The 20,724-nt window shown below is 47.6% G+C and overlaps 1 protein-coding gene across 7 annotated transcripts in view; it reads right to left on the bottom strand.

Moving 5' to 3' along the window:
* Slc35f3 (solute carrier family 35, member F3) overlaps positions 1 to 20,724 on the bottom strand; it is a 257,590-nt gene that overhangs the window by 8,652 nt on the left and 228,214 nt on the right. For 3 of the 7 annotated variants that reach the window (XM_011248334.2, NM_001363500.1, NM_175434.3), the window contains 2 exons: positions 5,002 to 5,221; positions 382 to 507 (listed from right to left, as the gene is read on the bottom strand). In XM_011248334.2, coding sequence (XP_011246636.1) covers positions 382 to 507; positions 5,002 to 5,221 — 346 coding nt within the window. The other 4 variants (XM_030243383.1, XM_030243382.1, XM_006530806.3 and 1 more) reach the window with 3 other exon arrangements.

Below are 20,724 nucleotides of genomic sequence, written 5' to 3'. Positions count from 1 at the left end.
GGAAGACATAAGCCACTCTGCCGAGCGCTTGCCAAAGATACTTTTGCGTGTTTATTTCACAAGTAGTGTTTGAACCGTCATGGACTCATAGTGCTTGGTGCTCCCCAAATCACACAGCCACGGAGTTATATGACAAAGACATACACATAATCCAGTCTCCATGTCCCATCAGGCACAAGCATGGATGGGTCCAGGGGTCCCGTCTTTCTCAGCTGCCTGCTTGGACCCTGCTCTGGTGCTGTCTGTCTCTTCATGCATACTGGAAATATATACTCTTTTTAGAAGCTCACACACCATCCTGAATGTCTGAAGTGACAGGCTGTGAGTCCCAGAGCTCTGCTATGCCCAAACCTGCGGGGAAGGTGCATTCATTGTGCCTACCTTGTAAAGGGCTGACATGGAAGCAGAGCCCACCACCAGGGCTATGCCAATGACTGAGTGACTGTGGAAGCCATCGGCATAGGTCATCATGACAATGCCAGCGATGGCAAGGATGGCGGCCACGATCTATGAGAGGGAGAAAAACATTGTCAGGTCATGGAGGGAGGAGACATTATAAGGACTTGGAAGGAGGTGTAAGTGCTTTAAGAGGTAGAATGTTCCATTCATGGGTTCTTCCAGATAGACTCATGGAGCGAGAAGGGCTGGAGCTTACAGGACACCTATCCGAGCAGAACCAAACTGCTGAGGCACGGGTAGCCAGGGTGGTGGTTTGGCTTTGTCTCAGGCTGCATCCAGGGCTGGCCACTGAGCCTTGACAGGTTGGTGATTATATTCTGAGGACAGGTTCTTCAGTCATGACAAGGCCTGAGGTTAAGTACCTAGTCAGCACCTGGGAACTACTGAGTTCTCTTCCCATCTTCCACAGGTACCTTACAGGGCCCAGACTTGGTGTTTTTAATTCACAACAGGGATCACACGGTGGTGGGAGCAGAAGTTGTCCTCACTTTGACACACTAGCCCTAGGGGCTGGCAACACCACTGTCCTTTGAGGACTGTAGATCACACCTTGACCCAGAAGTGTGGTCCCTCTCCCTTCTCCTTAGCCATTTCTTCCCTGGGTCTCTCCTCTATGCTGTTCTTAGCACTTGCAGGTTGTGGGGTGCAATCTCTAAGGGAAAGAGTTCTGGCATCCAGAACACATGCAGAGTCCAAGCAGAGGCAGCTGCAGTGCTCACAGAGCCCCCAGGGAGCTAGGAGAGGGGGAGACCCTTCAATATTGACCTTAGTGGCAGCATCTGACGACTAAGCTTCAGGAGCCAACATTGAGCATGTCCTATGCTTAAGCTCAAACCAGGGGGTTAGTGACACTCACCCTCTTTTATAGAAGCAAGACCCAGAGAGGTTAAGGAATCTGCCCCAGGGCCCACAGCTGGAGGCGGAAGAGTCTAAACAGAGGCTATTGGATAGCAAATCTGGTTTAACATTTAGATGGGTAACATCACCAGGGTGTGTGGCTAATCATCATTGCCAGCTTGAGGGGATTTAGACTCTCACCCTGGGAACACTAGACCTGTCTGTGAGGGACTTTGTACAGGGTTAGTGAAGGTAAGGTGAGTGGGTGGCACCACCCCATGGAGTGAGGAGAAGGTGAGCTGAGCACCAGCTTCCTGACTACAGGTGTAGTGTGGACAGCTGCCTTGTCATTCTGTCTTCCACTACCATGATGTACTGTGTCCCTCCAACCCTCTGAGAACCACAGCCAACTCTCCCTTCCTTAAACTGCCTTTGTCAGCAACAAGAGAAGCAACTAAAACACAGAGTGATCTAGGGCCTGCCGTGCTCTTAGGTGTGGATAGAGGTATGTCTGGGTCATCCTGGGTTACCCTGTGAATTTGATGGCATCCTGGTATGAAGGAAACCCAGAGGAAGGGAGAGAAGGAAGGTGGGGGGGGAGAGGGAGAGAGAGGGAGAAAGAGAGGGAGGGAGAGGGATGGAGAGGGAGAAATGGAGAGGGAGGGAGGGAGAAAGGGAGAGGGAGAGAAGAGAGAGAGAGAGAGAGAGAGGAGAGGAGAGGAGAGGAGAGGAGAGGAGAGGAGAGGAGAGGAGAGGAGAGGAGAGGAGAGGAGAGGAGAGGAGAGGAGAGGAGAGAAGAGAAGAGAAGAGAAGAGAAGAGAAGAGAAGAGAAGAGAAGAGAAGAGAAGAGAAGAAGAGACAGATTTATGATAATTCTGAAAGTATGTGGACTGACATCTGAAGTAACAAAGGAGACTGGGTTATTTTTTCCTGAAGACTTGCAAGGCAGATTCCAGCCTCTCCCATGTTCTTCATTACCAGTTAACAATCAACAGTTAAGAGCTTCCATCTCAACTGGGCTGTGCAGAGATTCAGGGATAGACTAGAGGAGCCAGACAAGAGCAGGCGAGGCTGCCCTCAGCTGTGGAGACAGACAGCTCAGCCCTGTGTGTTCACTCAGGCAGGAAGTACCAGAGACAGTGACTTCCTGGGGTCCTAGCACTGGTCTTGAGGTCTGTGGATCTGTGTGATCCCTGCTCTCTGAGGCTTTAGTAGGAGGCCCTTTGGAAGGTGAGGTTGCCTTCCAAAGTGTGTGGATGCTTTCCCATCTTGCTTTCAAGATCCTTCAGTCAGAAGATCAGAGCCCGGGTCCTCATCTAGCCTGAGAGTTCAAGGAGGCCAAGTGTGGTATGGAAGATATCCGCTGGCTTTATGTTCCATACACTGAGACACTGGAGGGTTCTGGATTCCGTGTGAAAGCATCCCCTGCCTATTTTCTGTGCGACACTGGATTCTCCTCACATCTGTCAAGTTTGTCCTGTGGATTCACAGGTTCTTGATACAACGTCCCAATCCAGGGCACCAGATGATAGCCTCTCTTCTCTGGCCACTTTAAAGTCTAGGCAAGCTACAGTTCCAACATTGGTTCTGCTCATGGATGCACAGCCTTGTCACTGGCTCCCAGTCTGAGCATTTGGCTACCATGTGAGAACCTTTGTCCCAGGACTCACAGAATTAATTGTAAGCAGAGTTGGGGACCGGCAGAGCTATGTTTAAACAGACACCTCAGCAGCAACCACCTGGTGACACCAGAAGTGACCAGGGTCTCCAGAGTATTAGAAGATATGTTTCCTTACATTTTGGACCTGTCCACCACCTAGGTCACTAGAACTGCGGATGCCCCTTCCCATCTTCAATAAGCTGTAACTGGGTGACTGAAGCAATTATTTTAACCACACAAGTCTTATTTGCTGCCCCTGCTGCCCCATAACCCCGCTTCTTGCAAGTCTTCTCCTCCACAAGGAGGAGCCTTGGTCCTATCCTTCACGTCTATGAAGCTGGCATTGATCACCCAACCCCCAGGCTGGAAGCTACAGTAACTAGTAAGACTTTGATAATTCCCTAGAAGCAGGAACTGCCCATCCCTGACAAGGACTTGAGTGGCCGCCAGCTGTCTCTCATTTTGCCTCATGGATTCCATGAGCTTTCTGAGCTTTGTATTGATCCTGTAGCCTACAGTGGGAAGTTCTTCAGTGACCGGCCATGCACTTCTAAAAGGAGAGCATGCCTGCCTGCACAGTGTATGCATATTACAACATCCTGTCATCCATGCGGCCCTGTAGCTTCTCCCTACAGCACCCACTGAGTACCGAAAGCCTAACACAAACCTGTAGTGTGCAGGGGTCAGTAGAGAGCACGTTAAACAGAGGCTAGCATTGCCAGGCTATATCCCAGTAGAAGGGTATAGGAAAGTCTCCTACCCACAAACAACAAACGAGCACAGATCTCAACCACACTGTGTTCTGCAAGTCGGCTGAATAGCTCAAGTTTACTCTCACCCACATCTCTTTCTGTTTCTGTGCCATTGACCTTGAAGCATCTCTTTCCCATAACAAAAAAAATTGCTCGGGACATCTGCATCATGCCCCAAAGCTCTATGGAGTCTCTTGATTCTTTGACCCCTAAGTAAAGCCTGCAAAGGCATAACCATGGATTAGTGACCCCGGCACACCCAAGTCTTTAGCTCTGAGTCTGTGTGAAGCACCTGCAGCCCCTCCAGACACATATTAGATCATTGATTTACTGAAGGCTTTTCTGGGTGGCAGCCTGGGGCGTGAGTTTTTATTCCAAAATTAACACTGAGCCTCAAAACAAACTCTCCCCCTGCTGTAAGCTAAAAATATGAACCAGCAGTTGACTCACGTCCCCACTGCTGTTTGTATAACTCAGGTGGGCGTAAGCCCACCCTAAAGGTGATGTCATTCGTCTCAGGACAGTGAAGCAAGGACAGAAGCAGAGGACCCGGAGTCTGCCTCTTGATGGTTGCCAGCAAGGTTAGCTCGAGTGAGGCTACCCAGCACCGGGCCCTGAGCTTCAGGAAGGAAGGAGGAGATGATCAGCTGTGCTCTAAGTGACCAGTGTTCTGGCCTACTCTGTGGCAAGGAGAAGAACAGCAGAGGCAGCCCCTCACCACCAGAGGGAGCAGGTAGAGAGCCACCAAGATTCTGTCCTTGACCAATGGCACCCATTTCCTCTCCTTGGGTTAGGCATTTCCATGTTCCTGCTGGGACTTTGCATTGCACTTACCATGCTGCACACAGCTGTCATGAAATCTGGCTAGCTCTCAATCAACTATGCAATTTTCTCTGGCAAAATTCTGGCCATTCATGGAATGCCATCGCATTTGCCCTTGATCAACAGTTTGAAGTGAAATCCCCACCCCACTGCCCTGCCCCAGCTCTCAGCTCTAATTTAGCACTGGCATTTCTGGCTACATGGTTCAGGCAAGGCCCCGAGCCTCTCCCAGACACATAAACCAGGTTGATTCCCTGCTTGGTACGAGCTTTAGGGGATGCTCGTGGAAATGTCGGGGATGAAAGTTGCTCTCACAAATGCTTCTCTAGCGTGGGTAGCAAGCAAGGAGGCCTGAAAGCCATAGCAAGAACCGCACCCTTCTGAGGATCAGGACCTCGGTCAGCAGCTGCTGCTTGCAGGGCGGGGTTTGGGCACGACAGAGAGGGGCAAGACAGTTAATGGAGAACTTACCCTCACTCCCATGAATCTGTCCCTGAGAACAATCCACGACAGCAAGAAAACAAATGATTTGTTGCAGCAGAACAGGACGGAGACGTCTGTGGCGTTTATCTTCTTTATTGCGTGTAAGTACAGGTAGTTTGTGAGAGTCCAAAGAACACCAAAAGGTGCTGCCTTGGTAAAGAACACTTTCAGAGTCAAGCCATTGTCTCCAAAGAACCGACAGCATTCCCTAAAATGAGGGGAGGGGAGGGGGAGGGGGAGGGGAGCAGAGGGGAGGGGAGAGAGAGAGAGAGAGAGAGAGTTAGTTAGTTATCATCTTGGGTTCATACAAACCATGACTTACCTTCTACTCAGCTAATAAGCAAAAGAAAAATTAACAGGGAGGGGAATGTGGTTCATTTGGTGGAACGTTTTTGCCTAGCATGCAAGAAGTCCTCGTTTCCATCCCCAGCCCTGCAGGCACAACCCTGTAATTCCAGCATTTGGGAGGTGGAGGGAGGGATTGGAGATTCAAAATCATCCTTAACATACAGCAAGTTTGAAGCCAACTTGGTATACGTGAGCTCCTGCCTCAAAGTGGGGGAAACAAAACAAAAAAGGACTAGGTCTCTTAGTTGCTATTATTTTTATTATCTATCGATGCATATTTGTGTTATTGGGCCCGCAGAGGCCAGAGGGGATGGTTGGTCCCCAGGAGCTGCAGTGAGAGGTGACGGTGAGCAGCCCCACACTGTGGCATGATGTCACCGGCTGTTGTTCCTTCTGCTTACTCCATGGAGTGGCAGCTTTCATGGCAGGTGTGCCAGGATTATCTGACCGGAAGACTCAAGTCCATAGGAGCTGACTGTGGGGTTCAGTAACTTTCAAGTGGAAGATGAAAGTCACTGGCTGGAGCATCTGACCCATGACTCATGGGTCGAAGGCTCAACAAGAGGGTTGTAAACTTACTTTGACACTGAGATCCATCCTGCAGCTTGACGGTGTGGTTTTCAAAGGCGAGCATTGTGGGTGAGGATATCAAGTCACAATGTGTAGAGGCTGGAGCACCCCTGTGTGGGCTAGAGCATTTTTTATTTGTCTTTTCTGATGGGGAAGGTGGTGAATAAGAATGGGTAGTTTTCCTTCGTGGTTAGGCAGAGATAAGCACTGTAGAAAGACTTATTTGACTCTGTGTGTGCATGTGCGCGTGCTTATGCATGCCTGTGTGGATTTTGTGCAAGTGCCCATGGAGGCCAGAAAAGGGTGTCAGATTCCCCAGAAGCTAGAATTATAGGCAGTTGCAAGCTGCTTTATATGGATGCTGGGAACTGAGCATGGGTCTTTTGCAAATGCAGCAAATGTTTATGACTACAGAGCCATCTTTCCAGCCATTGGATGAGCAGTTTTTGAGCACACGAATACATTCTGGCTATAATACAAATAGTTTGAACTACCTGCAAATCTTCTCCCTTCATTTGTTTGTTTTTTTTCAAGACAGGGTTTCTCTGTGTAGCCCTGGCTCTCCTGGAACTCACTTTGTAGACCAGGTTGGCCTTGAACTCAGCAATCTGCCTGCCTCTGCCTCCCAAGTGCTGGGATTAAAGGTGTGCGCCATCACCGCCTCACTCTCCCTTCTTTACACTATCATGTGAACATTCATGTCTCCCCTTCCCTAAGCCTGCCCAGAAGAGAAGCAGCTAGTGCATCCAGGAGATCAGGTTCTTACAAGATGGCACCAGGCAGAACACACTTCAGAAGAAACCTTTCAGACAATTCCAGATTTTCCAAGGAGAGTTCACTGGTATTTTAAAAATGTTTAAGCAAAGCAAAGCCTGCCTTTCTTTCACAGTCAGTGAAAGAGGCAGAGCAGGGGAGGCCTAAGGGATGATAAACATGGAGAGCCCGTGGAGAGAGGTGCTGAGCCATGGCTTTCTGGGAATGAAGACCCTGGTGAGGAGGATCCAGACTCGGCAAGTGCTGTCCCCAGAGGTCCCTGGTCCAGACTCACAGACATGGTGTAGCTCCATGGCAGCTGTCCAGAAAGGAAAGCAGCTGGCCTGTGACTTAGAAGTGGATTCAGGCCTTACTAATCCTTACAGAGTTTAAGAAAAGACATCACTAGCCAAATACCAAGTACACTAGAGTGGGGAGTAGTCTTCTTAGAGTCACATAATATTAAAATCCAGCAATGGAAGAAAATTAAAATCAGGAGCCAAAGGAGATTTGATAGTACTTTGAATTTAATTTAATTTTTCTAATAAGCAATCTAAAATGCAGGTTGTGTTGTTTACTGGTAAACTATGATGTAGGCATGGAAGAAACAGAAAAATTATTTGGGAGGGACCTGAAGTCCTGTGAGGAGGGAACAGGTAGAATTGCATTTCCGGTTCAAAGAACATGACAGCGTTTTGCCACCTATGCTGATCCTAGGAGTCCCGTGTGGCTTCTCAACAAGCCAGTACTGAGTAGAATGTCCCGGTTCCTAAACAGGCTACGAACTGATTGGTGGTGTTGCTGCTATTCTAGTTCCTCCTTCCTCAAAGGCTGGTGTCTGCTGTGAGATGTTATAGTGTTCCCACTTCACGCTCTGTGGTGTTGCTCAAGCCCCTGTGGGTCCCTGCAGGAAGGAGAACAACTTCCTTCATGTCTTGATAGCTGTTACACACTTCCATGACTACACCAGCAGGGTCACAGGTTCTGTCCTGGTGTGAATACAAACTCACTTTCTGTACTTCATAAGGGATCACCATCTGTTATGGCAAATCTCAAAGGTCCCTCGAAGGTCCTCACTCTTCGTTCCTTAGCCAGTGGTACTATTTGGGAGGCTGAGAAACCTTGAGGAGGTAGGACTGGCTGGTGTGAACAGGTCACAAGGGTGGGCCCTGAAAGCCATACCCAGCCCCTAGGTTGTTCCTGCCACACATTCTCTGCTTCCTGATCCATCAAGACATGAATCACCTTAAGCTCAGGTTCTGCCATGCCTGCTCCACCATGATGTATTGAAGCCTTCTGCAACAGTGAACTGAGCTGTGCCTATCAGAGACTGTGCTAAACACAACATGTGAAAGTAACTAGGACAGAGTGCTAGAAGTCCACAACCCACTGGTCAAGATCGGTGTGTGTGTGTGTGTGTGTGTGTGTGTGTGTTTGTGTTTGTGTTATAAAGCACGATTTGTGCTGTGTCATGGCCATCCAAAGGCAGCTAGACAGCTTACATCCTCTCTGCAAATCTATTTGACTTCTCCAAATCCTGACAGTGGTGGAAAAGTGGAGGAAGGGGAGACATAGACTGACTTCCCAAGCTGCTAAAAAGGTGGAGCTGAGTGGGCCCCTGACAGGAAGTAGAAATACAAGGGTTATGGATCCGTGGTCCTGGCAGAGTCATCATGGACTCAGGATTCATGTCCAGAAAGGGACAGTTCAGCTTGGCTGACCTTGGTTCTAATGAGACCGAGATGGCTAGCGAGCCTTGTGCTGGTTTAAGAGCAAGAACTGAGCACTAATCCATGCCCGCTGGCATGCTCACCTGTGTATGCCTCTGACTGCAGGGGGACCCAGATGAGCTGGGGGAGGGGGCAGAGATCCACTTCAGTCACAGACTCCTCTTGGTTCATACTGAGTGCTCTCCTGATGGCCATCCACATAACTGTGTAGAACATCCTTCATCCCATCTCTCATTGATGCTCCGGACCAGAGACAGGCGGAAGGGTGACTCTCCAGTGCACCCAGGTCCCTTCAGATCCTACCATCCAAGTCAGAGGATGGCCAACGGCAAGATGTGTTTGTTTATGGCTCTGGCTGTGGCCAACTGTTCTGGGTATGTCAACTACTGAATTCAGTTCAATGTCTCATGAGTCAATGAAATATAAGCAATACAAGAAGTGTGTGTGTGTGTGTGTGTGTGTGTGTGTGTGTGTGTGTGTGTGTGTGTGTGTGCACAGGTGGATGCACACAGAGGTCAGAAGAAGGCATTGGATCCTCTAGAGCTGGAGACACCTCATGTGGGTAGTGGGAGCTGAACTCAGGCCCTGTGCAAGAGCAGCAAGTGCTTCTAATCATTGCCCCATCTCTCCAACCCCCTCCCCCACCAGCCCCCAAAGTAAAACCCCTCAAATTAAACAAACATTTGTTTTAAATTAAGAAAACACTCTCTTCATTTCTTTTATAATTTTTTTCCTTCTTAGTTCCCCTGCCACTTTCAGGGGCTCCTTTTAATTTAACACTGGGATTACAGATTGGAGCTACTTGATCTGTTTTGTCTTCTGTCCTTTTCCTCTTCATCTTGGTTTTATTTTATGAGCGATTATCTTGAGTTCCAACTTTTCTATCAAAGATTTAAAATGTGTTATTGCATATTTAATTTTCAAGAGTAGTCCCAGATCCCTCGTATAGTACAGTTGGGAGGGTAAGACTGATCCCTCTATCGGGAAGCAGAACAAGTCTACATGTGACATCTCAGACAGCCCATGAACAGAATATAAAGATGCCATGGGAATCATGCCCAGGGTAGAGGTGCCACAAAAGATGCAGATTCTTAACTGAAACTTGAATGGTTCACCCAGGTAGGTGAGCAGATAAGGAAATACACTGTATTTATGAAACACGAAGAAGGGGTTGTGAAAGAGAAAGTAGTCTTGGAAACCAAGTGTGAGACAAACACATTTAAAAACCAACAGAACTGGAATATAAATGATCTTCCACAAAATGAGAGAAAGGAATGAAAATCGGGACATAAAGCAGGAAGCCCGGTGTTAAGCCAGAGATGCAGCTAGAAGAAGAAACAGTGAAATGAAGTAAAGGAAATAACAAGGAAGTGGGGTGAGAGCCCCAAGAACTGGAGGAGACAGAGCTCCACAGCATGGTGGCCCTCAGGGCATGGAGCAACAATGGAGAACTACACAAGATACACATTTCTGAAATCATAAAGATGTGATTTTTAAGCCTATAAGGGGAAGTTAGACATGGCAGGGCACACCTGGGTGATAGCACTGGAGGGCCATAAATGTGAGGTCTGTGTGGGCTACAAAGTGAGAACCCACCCCAAGAAAACAAAGGAAAGGAACAAAATACATCATGGGATAGGAAACCATAATAGGACCAGGCATCTTAACAACAAAAACAGAAGCTAGACAGCCACGGATGCCTTCAACATTGAGGAGACATTGCAGCAGCAGGCAGGGGCAGCAGTAGGCAGGTGCAGCAACAGGGCAGGCAGGTACAGCATCAGGCAGGGGTAGCAGCATCAGGCAGGGGCAACATCAGCAGCAGTCAGGTGCAGCAGCATCAGGTAGGGGCAGCATCAGCATCAGGCAGAGGCAGGAAAAGCAGTATCAGGCAGGGATAGCAGCATCAGCATCAGGCAGGAGCAGTATCTGGCAGGGGCAGCAGCAGAAGCAGCAGGCAGGGGCAGCAGCAGCAGCAGCAGCAGGCTGGGGCATCAGCATTAGGCAGGGGCATCAGCATCAGGCAGGGGCATCAGCATCAGACAGGGGCATCAGCATCAGGCAGGGGCATCAGCATCAGGCAGGGGCATCAGCATCAGGCAGGGGCATCAGCATCAGGCAGGGGCATCAGCATCAGGCAGGGGCAGTATCTGGTAGGGGCAGCAGCAGAAGCATCAGGCAGGGGCAGCATCAGGCTGGGGCAGCATCAGGCAGGGGCATCAGCATCAGGCAGGGGCATCAGTATCAGGCAGAGGCAGCAGCAGCATTAGGCAGGGGTAGCAGCAGCAGCAGCAAGCAGGGCCAGCAATGCAGACAGAAGAGTGGCTAGCTTGTGTCTGGGGAGACTCTGCTTCAAGGGCAGAGCTCAGGGCAGTCTTGCTAATCGAGATGGGGAAATAACCATATGTTTCTGAGATGCTGTTGGAAAAATAGCAAGACAAATTACAATTTTTTTTTAAAAAGACAAACATTTCTGCAGGAGAAATGCGGGGTTGTCTGTGAACGGAAGCAGTCAGCAGACAACCTCAGCATGCTCAAGATAATGAAGACACCTTCAACCCCATCTTGGGATATCATTATTTTGGAGGGAATGGAATTGGGGGAAGCAGGGTGTGGCAGCACAGAAGCCAGAATATTTAAGGAAGGCTCAAAGAAGAACTTCATTGAGCTAATTTAACCAAGCACCAGGGGAGAGTTAGGGTTAGGCCTCTGAAGCAGGGAGAGGCACCAGGCAGGAGGTCCTGTCTACTTAAGCACCTCCTTCACCACTCTTTCAGTTTATAAAATATGTCAGTGTGCTCATTGAAAATAAAAATTATTTAAAACCACATAAGGGGGGTGGTCAGGTCTCTGTGGTAGAAGCTGACAGAGTACTCTTAGGTAGCTCTAAGGAGTATGGTTGAAGTCAGGGGGGCAGCGGGGAGGGAGGGAGGAAGAGAGGGAGAGCCTGATCGGATACTGTGACCCAGGGAGAATGAAGGACCTGTTCTGATGTAAGAGATATGGAATGTGGAGCCCCACAGCCTGTGCTGCCCTTCAGTGATTTCCCTTCATCCTCTCCTTCTTAGCTTTCCCACCTCAGTGCATCCACATCTCTACCTCGGACACCCACAGAAAAGGAGCCATCAGCTTTAGTCTGCTCTCCCCTCTCTACTCATGCATCCGATCTCTCCTCTGTCATTCTCTGGCAGCCCTGACCAAGCACATCCCCCTCTTCTCACCAGACCTTGAAAGCATCCACTCCTAACCTCCACATTGCCTATTCCAAGGGGGCAGTTGGAAGCCTCTGATACCGTGGGCTGTTCCTCCCAGGGTGCCCTGCTGGCTTCCAACTCAGCTCACTTCCCAAGACTCCCCCTGCATTTCCAGTTCTAGCTTCATGTATTCCGTCATCTACATGGCCTCCTATGTCCCTCCACCTGGAAGTATTTCTCCAGGCTTCTCTCTATAGCCTCAGTTTACTCTCTGAATAAACAGTACAGTTTTGCTTATTCTGTAGGGGCCAGAGTCCAGCTGGTTTCTTCAGCCAGTTTGGAGTGTTTGGATACCCCAGTACCTTAAATCCAGCTTTCTGGAGAGCCCAACACTCCCTCCCACAAGCCTCGCTTAGATGGTGGAAGCATGGATCATGTTCTGACCTTGGATTCTCTCTTAGCTCCTCCTTTTCCTTCCTCACATCAAAGTTATCACTAAGTCCTGATGACTATTGTCCTTAAATAATTTATGCCCGAGGCCACGGTTTGGGTCCACACCACTGTCCTTCTCACTTGGGCCACCACCGGAGCCTAATCTAGTCTACCATCTGCAACCAAGCACCCTGCAGTCCAGACAGACTAAAGTACTTCAAAACAGATTGAGGGTTCCATCACTTTCTGCAAAAATTCCAGGCACATCACCAGGTCTGAGAGGGACAGGATTCCCACAGTGTGATTTACAAGGAAACATGACTGGTTTCTAACAGCAGCACTGTGTCTCTGTTACCACCACAAGTGAATGGCACTGTTTGGTTTCAGACCTGGGGCAAGGGACTGAGGTGCATATTTTACCTATCAAAGCAGACCTGGCTTCCGGCTCCTCTCAGGATCCCTCTGTCCCTACCTAGCACAACCAAACCTTGAACTTTCCAGCACAGGTCCTCCTCTAGAGGTTCCTCTCTATATAATCCAGACATGGTGCTCTCGTTCACCACCACCACCTCCTCCTCCTCCTCCTCCTCCTCCTCCTCCTCCTCCTCCTTCTCCTCCTCCTCTTCCTCTTTCCTCTGAGCCCCTTTTTCTCTCTTCCCCCTGCCCCCTCCCCTCCATGGTAACTCTCCTGGCCTCATCCTTTGGGCCAGAGAGCAGCTTCCCAATAAACCTCTCTTTAATATAATCTAATCTGTCCTGAATTGGCTCATTTCACTGGCAGAGAAACAACCTATCAGGCACCACCTGGCACTCATCAGTCCCAGGACCTATAAAGTGATTCTACTTAACTTTTGAGATCCTGAAGAGTAAGATCATTGGAAACTTTATCCAAAATATGAAATATGAGTCACAGTTATTAAACGTGTGTACAACTATAGGATATCCAATTTACTAAATGTGTATGAAACTGTAAATATACAACAGTAGGTTATTCAACTTACTAAACGTGTATACAACTGTAGGATATTTAGTTTTTCTATGCAGTTCTCATATGTTTGTAATCAGATGGACTCTCTACCTCTCTCCCCTCCTTTCTTAAAAATTTTTTATTTTGGTATAATATAGTGTGAATTTTACCCTCTGACTCAATCCTGTATGATATAGCTTAATAGTGTCAAGTGTGTTCATATGGCCGTGTAACTGACTCATAGAACCTTTTCATTTGTGGCCCTGAACTCTGAACTCGTGAAACAAGAATGTTCTTGCTCTCTCTCCTTGCCAAGAGGCTGCTGTGCTATACCTGAATTCAACAACCTTAGGACCTTATAGAAATGGAACACGTTTGTCACATACATCTTCAAGGTTCAGCCAAGCAACAGACAGTGCTGGAATGTCCCTGCTTTTTAAAGCTGAGCTGTAGTCTGCTGTAGAACATCTTATATGATGATTTTATCACTTGGGCAACTAAGCACCTCATAGCACCCCTACTCCATCGGATGCTTCCTTTTTAAATTTTGGTCCATTCACGGTACAGATGTTTATTCTATACATTCTTAAGCTTGAGACACACCATCATTGGTATCAGTACCAATATCTACATTTAGCCATGTGTTCCTGAGATATTGACACATTATCTGGGACCATACTTTCTTCCAGGAGAGTCTCTTTAAGCATCCCTCCTTGTTATGGTTTGAATATGCTCAGCCCAGGGAGTGGCACTATTAGAAGGTGTGGCCCTACTGGAGTGGGTGTGTCGTTGTGGGTGTGGGCTTTAAGAGCCCCATTCTAACTGCCTGGAAGTCAGCCTCCCACTAGTAAGTAGCCTTCAGATGAAGATGTAAAACTCTTAGCTCCTCCTACACCATGCCTGCCTGGATGCTGCCATGCTCCCTCTCTGAACCTGTATGCCAGCCCCAATTAAATGTTGTCCTTATAAGAGTTGCCTTGGTCATGGTGTCTGCTAACAGCAATAAAACCCTAACTAGTGTGGACCAATCTTCCTGAAAGCATCATTGTTTTGTCTTCTCCTTATTTGAACATTTATTTTATTTTATTTATTTTTTAGTTTGTGTGTTTGTGTGTGCATGTAAATACAGGTGCCTGTGGAGGCCAAAAGAGGGTGTTGAATCCTCTGGAGCTACAGACATGGGTGCTGGGAACTCAACTCTGGCCCTGGAAGAGCAGCAAGTGCTCTTGATCACTGAGCCATCTCTCCATCTTGTCTTCTTTTCTTAAAGGCCAACTCCACTGGGAATTCACATAGAATTCCAGGCTCACATATGCTTTCTTGCCCTTCAGACTTAACATTGTATCTTCTTCTAGTTTCCAGTCTCACTGTTGAAAGTCTGTTACAAATTCTCATTTGTTGCCCTTTTTGATGACTGTGTTGTGTTTTCCTTGGCTTATCGTTAACATTTTGTATGTCCTTTGCTTTGGTACATTGCTACAATATGCTCTTTACCCGCCCAGTGGGGATCTGTGAACCCAAGGTCTGGTGTCTTCCATCAGCTCTGGGCACTTCTCAGCCAGCATATTCTCTCTCCTCGTTACTCCTGGGATTCTGGTGTCTGCTTCTCTTTAGCATTTCCACCCTCATCTATGGCTCAGCCTGAATACTTCTAATGACTTTCCAGCTTATGAATCGTCAGTTTTGCTGTGTCTAACCTGCTGTTAAGCCCACCTACAGACCTTAAATCTGTGTCATTGTGCTTTTTCATTTCTAGCGCTTAACACTTTCCAAAGGTGCCAGTTCTCTGGTGAAAGTCTTCATGTTTGTGTGTGTTCACATGAGTAAATTAGTTAAAGTCACTCCCCAGTCTTCATGTAACAACTCCAAAACTGAAGGCATCTCTGGCTCTGCTTCTAAGTCCTATTTTATCTTGGCTTATTATTTGATCATCAGGTCCAGTGTTTCAAGATTTATGCCTAAAAAAAACCTGATGAAAGCTAATTATGAAAATCATACAGCTGTATGTAGCTGATGTTACTTTCTTAGATTTCAGATTGACTGATTCCTTTATTTATTATTTTGGCATGAAGGTGCCACTTCAGCTAGCTTATGTGCATCTCTTCCTTTCTGATATATTTTACTCTTAGCTCACAGCTCTATCAGTGAACAGTTGCTACTGAAAGCAACAGTTTCTTACCAATATCTCTCCTGCTGGATGGGTCTGAAGTCCAGTTTTTTCCCCAGGAGCATGAAACTACCAAAGTAAAGACTTGGCAGAGCCTTTCTGCTTGGTCTGACCCCAGCTCTCCGTGACTCAGGCATTAGGCAGTGACTGCCTGTGGGGTAACTTCAAGAAGAAGCTGGGTTCAGGTGGGCTCTTTCCTGCTGGGATCTTTAATGGGTCTGGACCCACGGTCATGCGGACATCAATAAGTTTCTGGATTTGTCTTCTGGTCTCAATGTGTGTCACATGGTCTTGGCTAATGCGTTCTGTTTGGCTCAGCAGATCCACTCTGTGAACAGGGAAAGTCTGCAAGAGGAAAGAGCAGCGGCAGATGTGAGACCCGCTCCGTGCTTCCCTCCACTCTGGGGTCTTGGTGTTCAAGTCCCTGTTGGATTTTTTTCTCTGGTGCCCTAAAATAACTTTCGTGTAAACATTTGCTTTCCAATGTATGTAATTCTTCTCAGAGGGGTGTTCATTTGACTGCCACAGACCTGCCCCTTCTGTTTAAGCAGCTAATATTTCAGGATTCTGAGGAGGTAGTGGCATAGTCTGGGTAGGAGAAAACTTACAGTTGGAATAGTAGGAAGAGTGTGGGTTCCTACCTAGAATACACACATATATACACACTCTCATGTAGATACATATGTAGATAGACATATTCCCATGTAGCTATCTAGTATACACACAACATAAGAGGATGTAATTTCTTAACAAAACAGTACTGCAGACTATACTGTACTGTGCATTGGATGGACTAGAGGCCTTGTACTTTTTGACTAACTTTTCTCCTTCTGTCCTTAGCTCCCACAACTGCCAGTTCTTGCAAACCACCATTCCTATAGTTTGCGTGTATTTGTCCATTTTAGTGTCTCTATATAATTAGGACTGTGTAGTATGTGTCCTCCTGGGGTGAGCTTATTTCACTGAGCACAATGCCCTTCTAGGATATGAGCTGCTTCTGTTTCTGGCCCGGTGAGGAGAACATTGCAGGAACACAGGAATGCAGCTGCATCTTCAACATATGGATTTCAATTCAATTCCTACCCTCAGGAGTGGGGTTGCTGGACCATAGAGTGGTTTCTATTTTTATGTCTTTGAGAAACCTCCTTACTGCTTTCCACAGTGGCTGTATGAATTTGTATACCCACCAACAATGTGAACTAACACCAACGTTTATTGTCTTGTGCTTTCTTTCAATAGCTGTCCTGATGGGTATAAAATTATAGATCCTTGTTATTGCTGGTTTTTTGTTTTGTTTTGTTTTATTTTTTGATTTTTCGTTTGTTTATTTCTTTACAGGGTCTCCCTGTGTAGCCCTGGCTGGCCTGGAACTCACTTTGTAGAACAGGCTCCAAACTCACAGAGATCCCCTGGGATTAAAGTGTGCAACACTACCCCTAGCATAAGCTACTTAAACATTTTATTTTATGTGTGTTCGTGTTCATATGCCTGTATGTCTGTGCACCATGTGCTCACAGTGCCCTTGGAGGTCAGAAGAAGGCATTGGATCTGGCATGGGAGTTACAGGTGGTTGTGAGCTGCCGAGTGCTGGGAACGGATCCCAGGTCCTCTGCAAGAGCAACAAGTGCTCTTAACTCTGAGCCATCCTGCCAATCCCCTCTTTGTGGTTTTAGTTTGTAACTCTGTGATGATTAGTCATATCTTGCCCCAGTTAAGGTTCGGTAGTGGAGCAGAGCTGATAGATAGGGTGAGGGTATATTACAAAGGGATTTAATAGACTGGCTTGCATGATATAGGCTAGGAGTTCAACAACGGCTGTCTCATGCTGAAGGCTAAGAAACTGGTATGGCTCAACACACAAGGCTGGATGCCTCAAAACTCAGATTTGGAACTTGAGACCCAGTGGGTTCCCAGAGAGCTATAGGTCTTCCAACCATGCTGAAAGATGGGAGAACTGGGTTCCAATGCCAGCAAAGGAGGCCACAGCAACAGGACAGATGCTCTCACAGGGGCAAATGCTGACAGGCAAGAGAAACACCTGCTTTTCACCTCACACACCTGGAGCCATCACTCACTCTGCAAGGGGCCTCTCTCCAGTTAATCCTTCTAGGACCCTGCAGTCTAGTCCAGAGGCATTCCTCTTAGTTGATCCCAGATCCTGTCAGGTTGTCAGTCAAGAGCAACTGTGGCTGGGAAGGTAGCTCAGTGGTTAAAGCACATGTTCAAATCCCCAGTGCTCATGTGAAATGTCAGGTGTATATTGTTGCCCACCTGTGGGGACAGAGGATTCCCCAGAGAGAGCTGGCTAGCAAGACTAGCCATATGCGTGAGCCCTGGACTTGATTGAAAGACCCTGCCTCAGTGAATAAGGTGGAAGACCCATTACTAACATCAACCCAGGACCTCCACGTGCATGAACATACTGGTGTACCCACATATACGTGAACACACACACACACACACACACACACACAAAGTACACACCCACAAGCATGGAAAAAAGGTGGAGGAGAGAAGCTATCACAAGTGGAAACCCTTTCATGGATCTACTGATTTTCTGTATGTTTTCTTTAAAGAAGGTCTGTTCAAGTTCCTTCCAAATACATTCTGTTTATAGTCTGCTAGCCCACTGAAACACAAGCAAGCAAACACTTTAACAAATAAAGGCACAAGCTCAGGACATTTGCAGCCCACAAGGAGTCCATTCTAATAAAACTGAGGTTGTTCTAGCCTTAACTCTAAGGCTGTTGAGATGAACGGTGGGAGACTCAACCAGACAGCAAGAGAGTCTGGGAGGGCCCGGGGATGCCCTGCTCTTGAGCATCATTGGCACAGGCTTTAGGTTATTTTTCTAGGTCTAGGTGGAATGATGTTCTACATCAGGAGAGAAGACTAATGCATCAAATATAAAAGTTGCCCATAAAACTTCCATTTGCATAAATATGGTCACCCATGTGGTATCTGAAGGGGTCCACATGCAGTGTTAGACCACAGACCCTCTAGCTGACATGTATGCTTGTCCCCTCCCCACTTCAGGCTCCGCACCTTATTGCATCTGGAATTGATCTCTCTTATTCTTTCACTTGAATCCCCCCCCACCGCCGACTTTAACAGGAGGTCTATCATTTCATGCCCCACTGTGTCTCTGACATGATGACATTCATTCCATCCCCCACAGCGTTCTCTTACATCAAGGCCGAGTCATGGATTCCCACAGCTGCAAGGCAGTAGCTAGCTAGCTTCCATTAAAGCTCCTTTCTGAAGGGTGATTGCTCTTGGCTTCCTTTCCCATGAACTAATTGAACCTGCACATGATTTCTGGCAGCCAAACCTTCAGAGCCTGACCAGAAGGAGCTGCGCTATGGTGGAGAACCAGCCTCTCCATGCCTGGTGTCACTTTGTCCATTCTGGGGACCAATACCAGCATCTGGGATAGACTCCTTCCAAGGAGCCTTGCCTGTGATAGCCCCTCTGATCCAGTGATATCAGGCACAGGGGCCCTTATAAATCAGAAAGACCATCAGAGCCTTTCCTGCAAGGCGGGTTTTGTCTCCTGCTGAGGCTGGCGGTGAGCCGTAGTGACAGCTGTTAGTTCTGATACAAAACAGGTGGCTTGGGAGAGCGTCCCCATCTGCTTTCACAAAGCCCATCTCTGCCACACAGAGTGACACTCACCCTAGTCTCGATCGCACGGGATGGGAGCCACTGGGTTGTCACTGTATTTTGCTGCCTTTTCCACCTCTGAATTCACTGTAGTCTCTGGAGCTGGCAAGGGCTGATGCAGTCTCATAGCACACCAGCCACAGCATCTTCATCCCAGACTTGGCTCCTCTGGAAGATGTTGGAGCTTGGACTTCATAGGAATAGTGGGCTTGTAACTAGACTGGCAGAGATGAAGATATTCTGAAGAGACTCTTGAAGCAACAGACCCGAAGACATGAGAATTTCCCCAGGGATATCATGCTGAAGAAAGAAACAGTGCCAGCCAGAAGGAAACTTATCTCTCAAGAAATACATTTCACACAGGTCTAGCAACTTGTCAGACCACCTCCCAGGAGGAGATTGAAGCCTACGAAGTAGGTCAATGGTGGGCGGGGCCAACCTCAACTGACACTGCTTAGATGTGCAGGTCCTTGGCTCTCTATTTAAACCTTGATCTCACTTCAGAACTCCAAAGACAGACTTGGGTCTGCTGGCTCTCTGTTGTCTTCTCAATGTGGCCGTGTTGAATCAAACTATTTTCTGCTTTCCATTATTAATTTGGCTCATTCTTACTGGCTCGTTGAGGATGGGCGGCCAGACTTGACTTGGGGCATAGGCAGTGGCCCCTAAGTGCAATAACAGGTGAGCCAGGATCTACTGTGGTATGCAGAAGTCGGACGCTCCTGCTTGGTCGCCACCTATGTTCATTGGCAGGTGGCTGTTTATAGCTTTTGCTGTAGTTCAAATGGCATCTTCTCCATTGTGTATTAAATGTTTACTTCATCCAGAGGTCAGAGTAGAGGTCATGTTGGCCAGGTTGTAGTAATGGCGACAGACCTGTTACCCTCATCTGGGCATCCAACACTTACTCTACCTTGCCCCCCACCAACTGCAAAAGCCCTTGGGAGACACCAGGCAGTGGAAGATTAAGAAGGAGGTTTTATAATGCAGCTTCCATGAGATTGCCATGCACAATCCACAATGTGGTGGGGGCACGGCATTTTGGGGTCTCTCACGCACCTGTAACCCTCTCATTCTCACTGTGTAAGTCAGTCCACTAAATCTGCTACTTCGGTCTGCCAACACAGCCCTGTGTGGTGTGCGTAGAAATTTATTCACGGGAGTGTTACGGGAAAGCTTTGCTGTGTGTCATAGTTACCTCCAGCTCTCAATACAAACCTAGAGTCACCTGGGAGGAGAAAACCACAGCTGAAGAACTTCCTTCAGCACATTGGCCTGTGGCTAGAGCTATCTGCAAGACATTTTCTTTTTTTTTTTTTTTTTAACAGATCTTGCCTGAGTTTATTTGTAAGAACAGCATAGGACACTGGTCATCTGCAAATAGTGTGTGGGGAGGTGTGTCACAGCAGTCCGGCAAGACATTTTCTTAATTGCTACTTGGTAAAAAAAGGGCTCAGTTCACTATGGGCAGAGCCATCCCCAGATAGGTGGGCTCAGGCTATATAAAGAGCAAGCTAAACAAGCCGGTAAGATTTCCTTCCCAGTTTCTGTCTTAGGGTCCTGCTTTGTGTTCTTGTCTTGGCTTCCTTGGAGATCGCCCTGAATGTGTGAGATCTAATTAAGCCCTTTCCTACCCAAGTTGCTTTTGGCTGTAGTGTTTATCAGAGCAGCAGAGAACAAGCTAGGAGACTGTGGCAGAAAGAGGCTGTGCTGCTTAGATTCTGTTGACCTGACACAAGCCAGGGTCATCTGGGAAAAGGATCCCAATATTGAGAACATGCCTACATCAGACTGGCTTGCAGGTGCATTTATGGAGTATTTTATTGATTAACAATTGATGTGTGAATGTCCAGGCCACTGTGTGTGGTGCCACACGTGGTCAGGTGG

The sequence above is a fragment of the Mus musculus genome, chromosome 8 (assembly GCF_000001635.26).
Source record: "Mus musculus strain C57BL/6J chromosome 8, GRCm38.p6 C57BL/6J".
Taxonomy (NCBI): Eukaryota; Metazoa; Chordata; class Mammalia; order Rodentia; family Muridae; genus Mus; species Mus musculus.
Note: the sequence above shows the minus strand (reverse complement) of the source record. Positions and strands in the feature narration are given on the sequence as shown.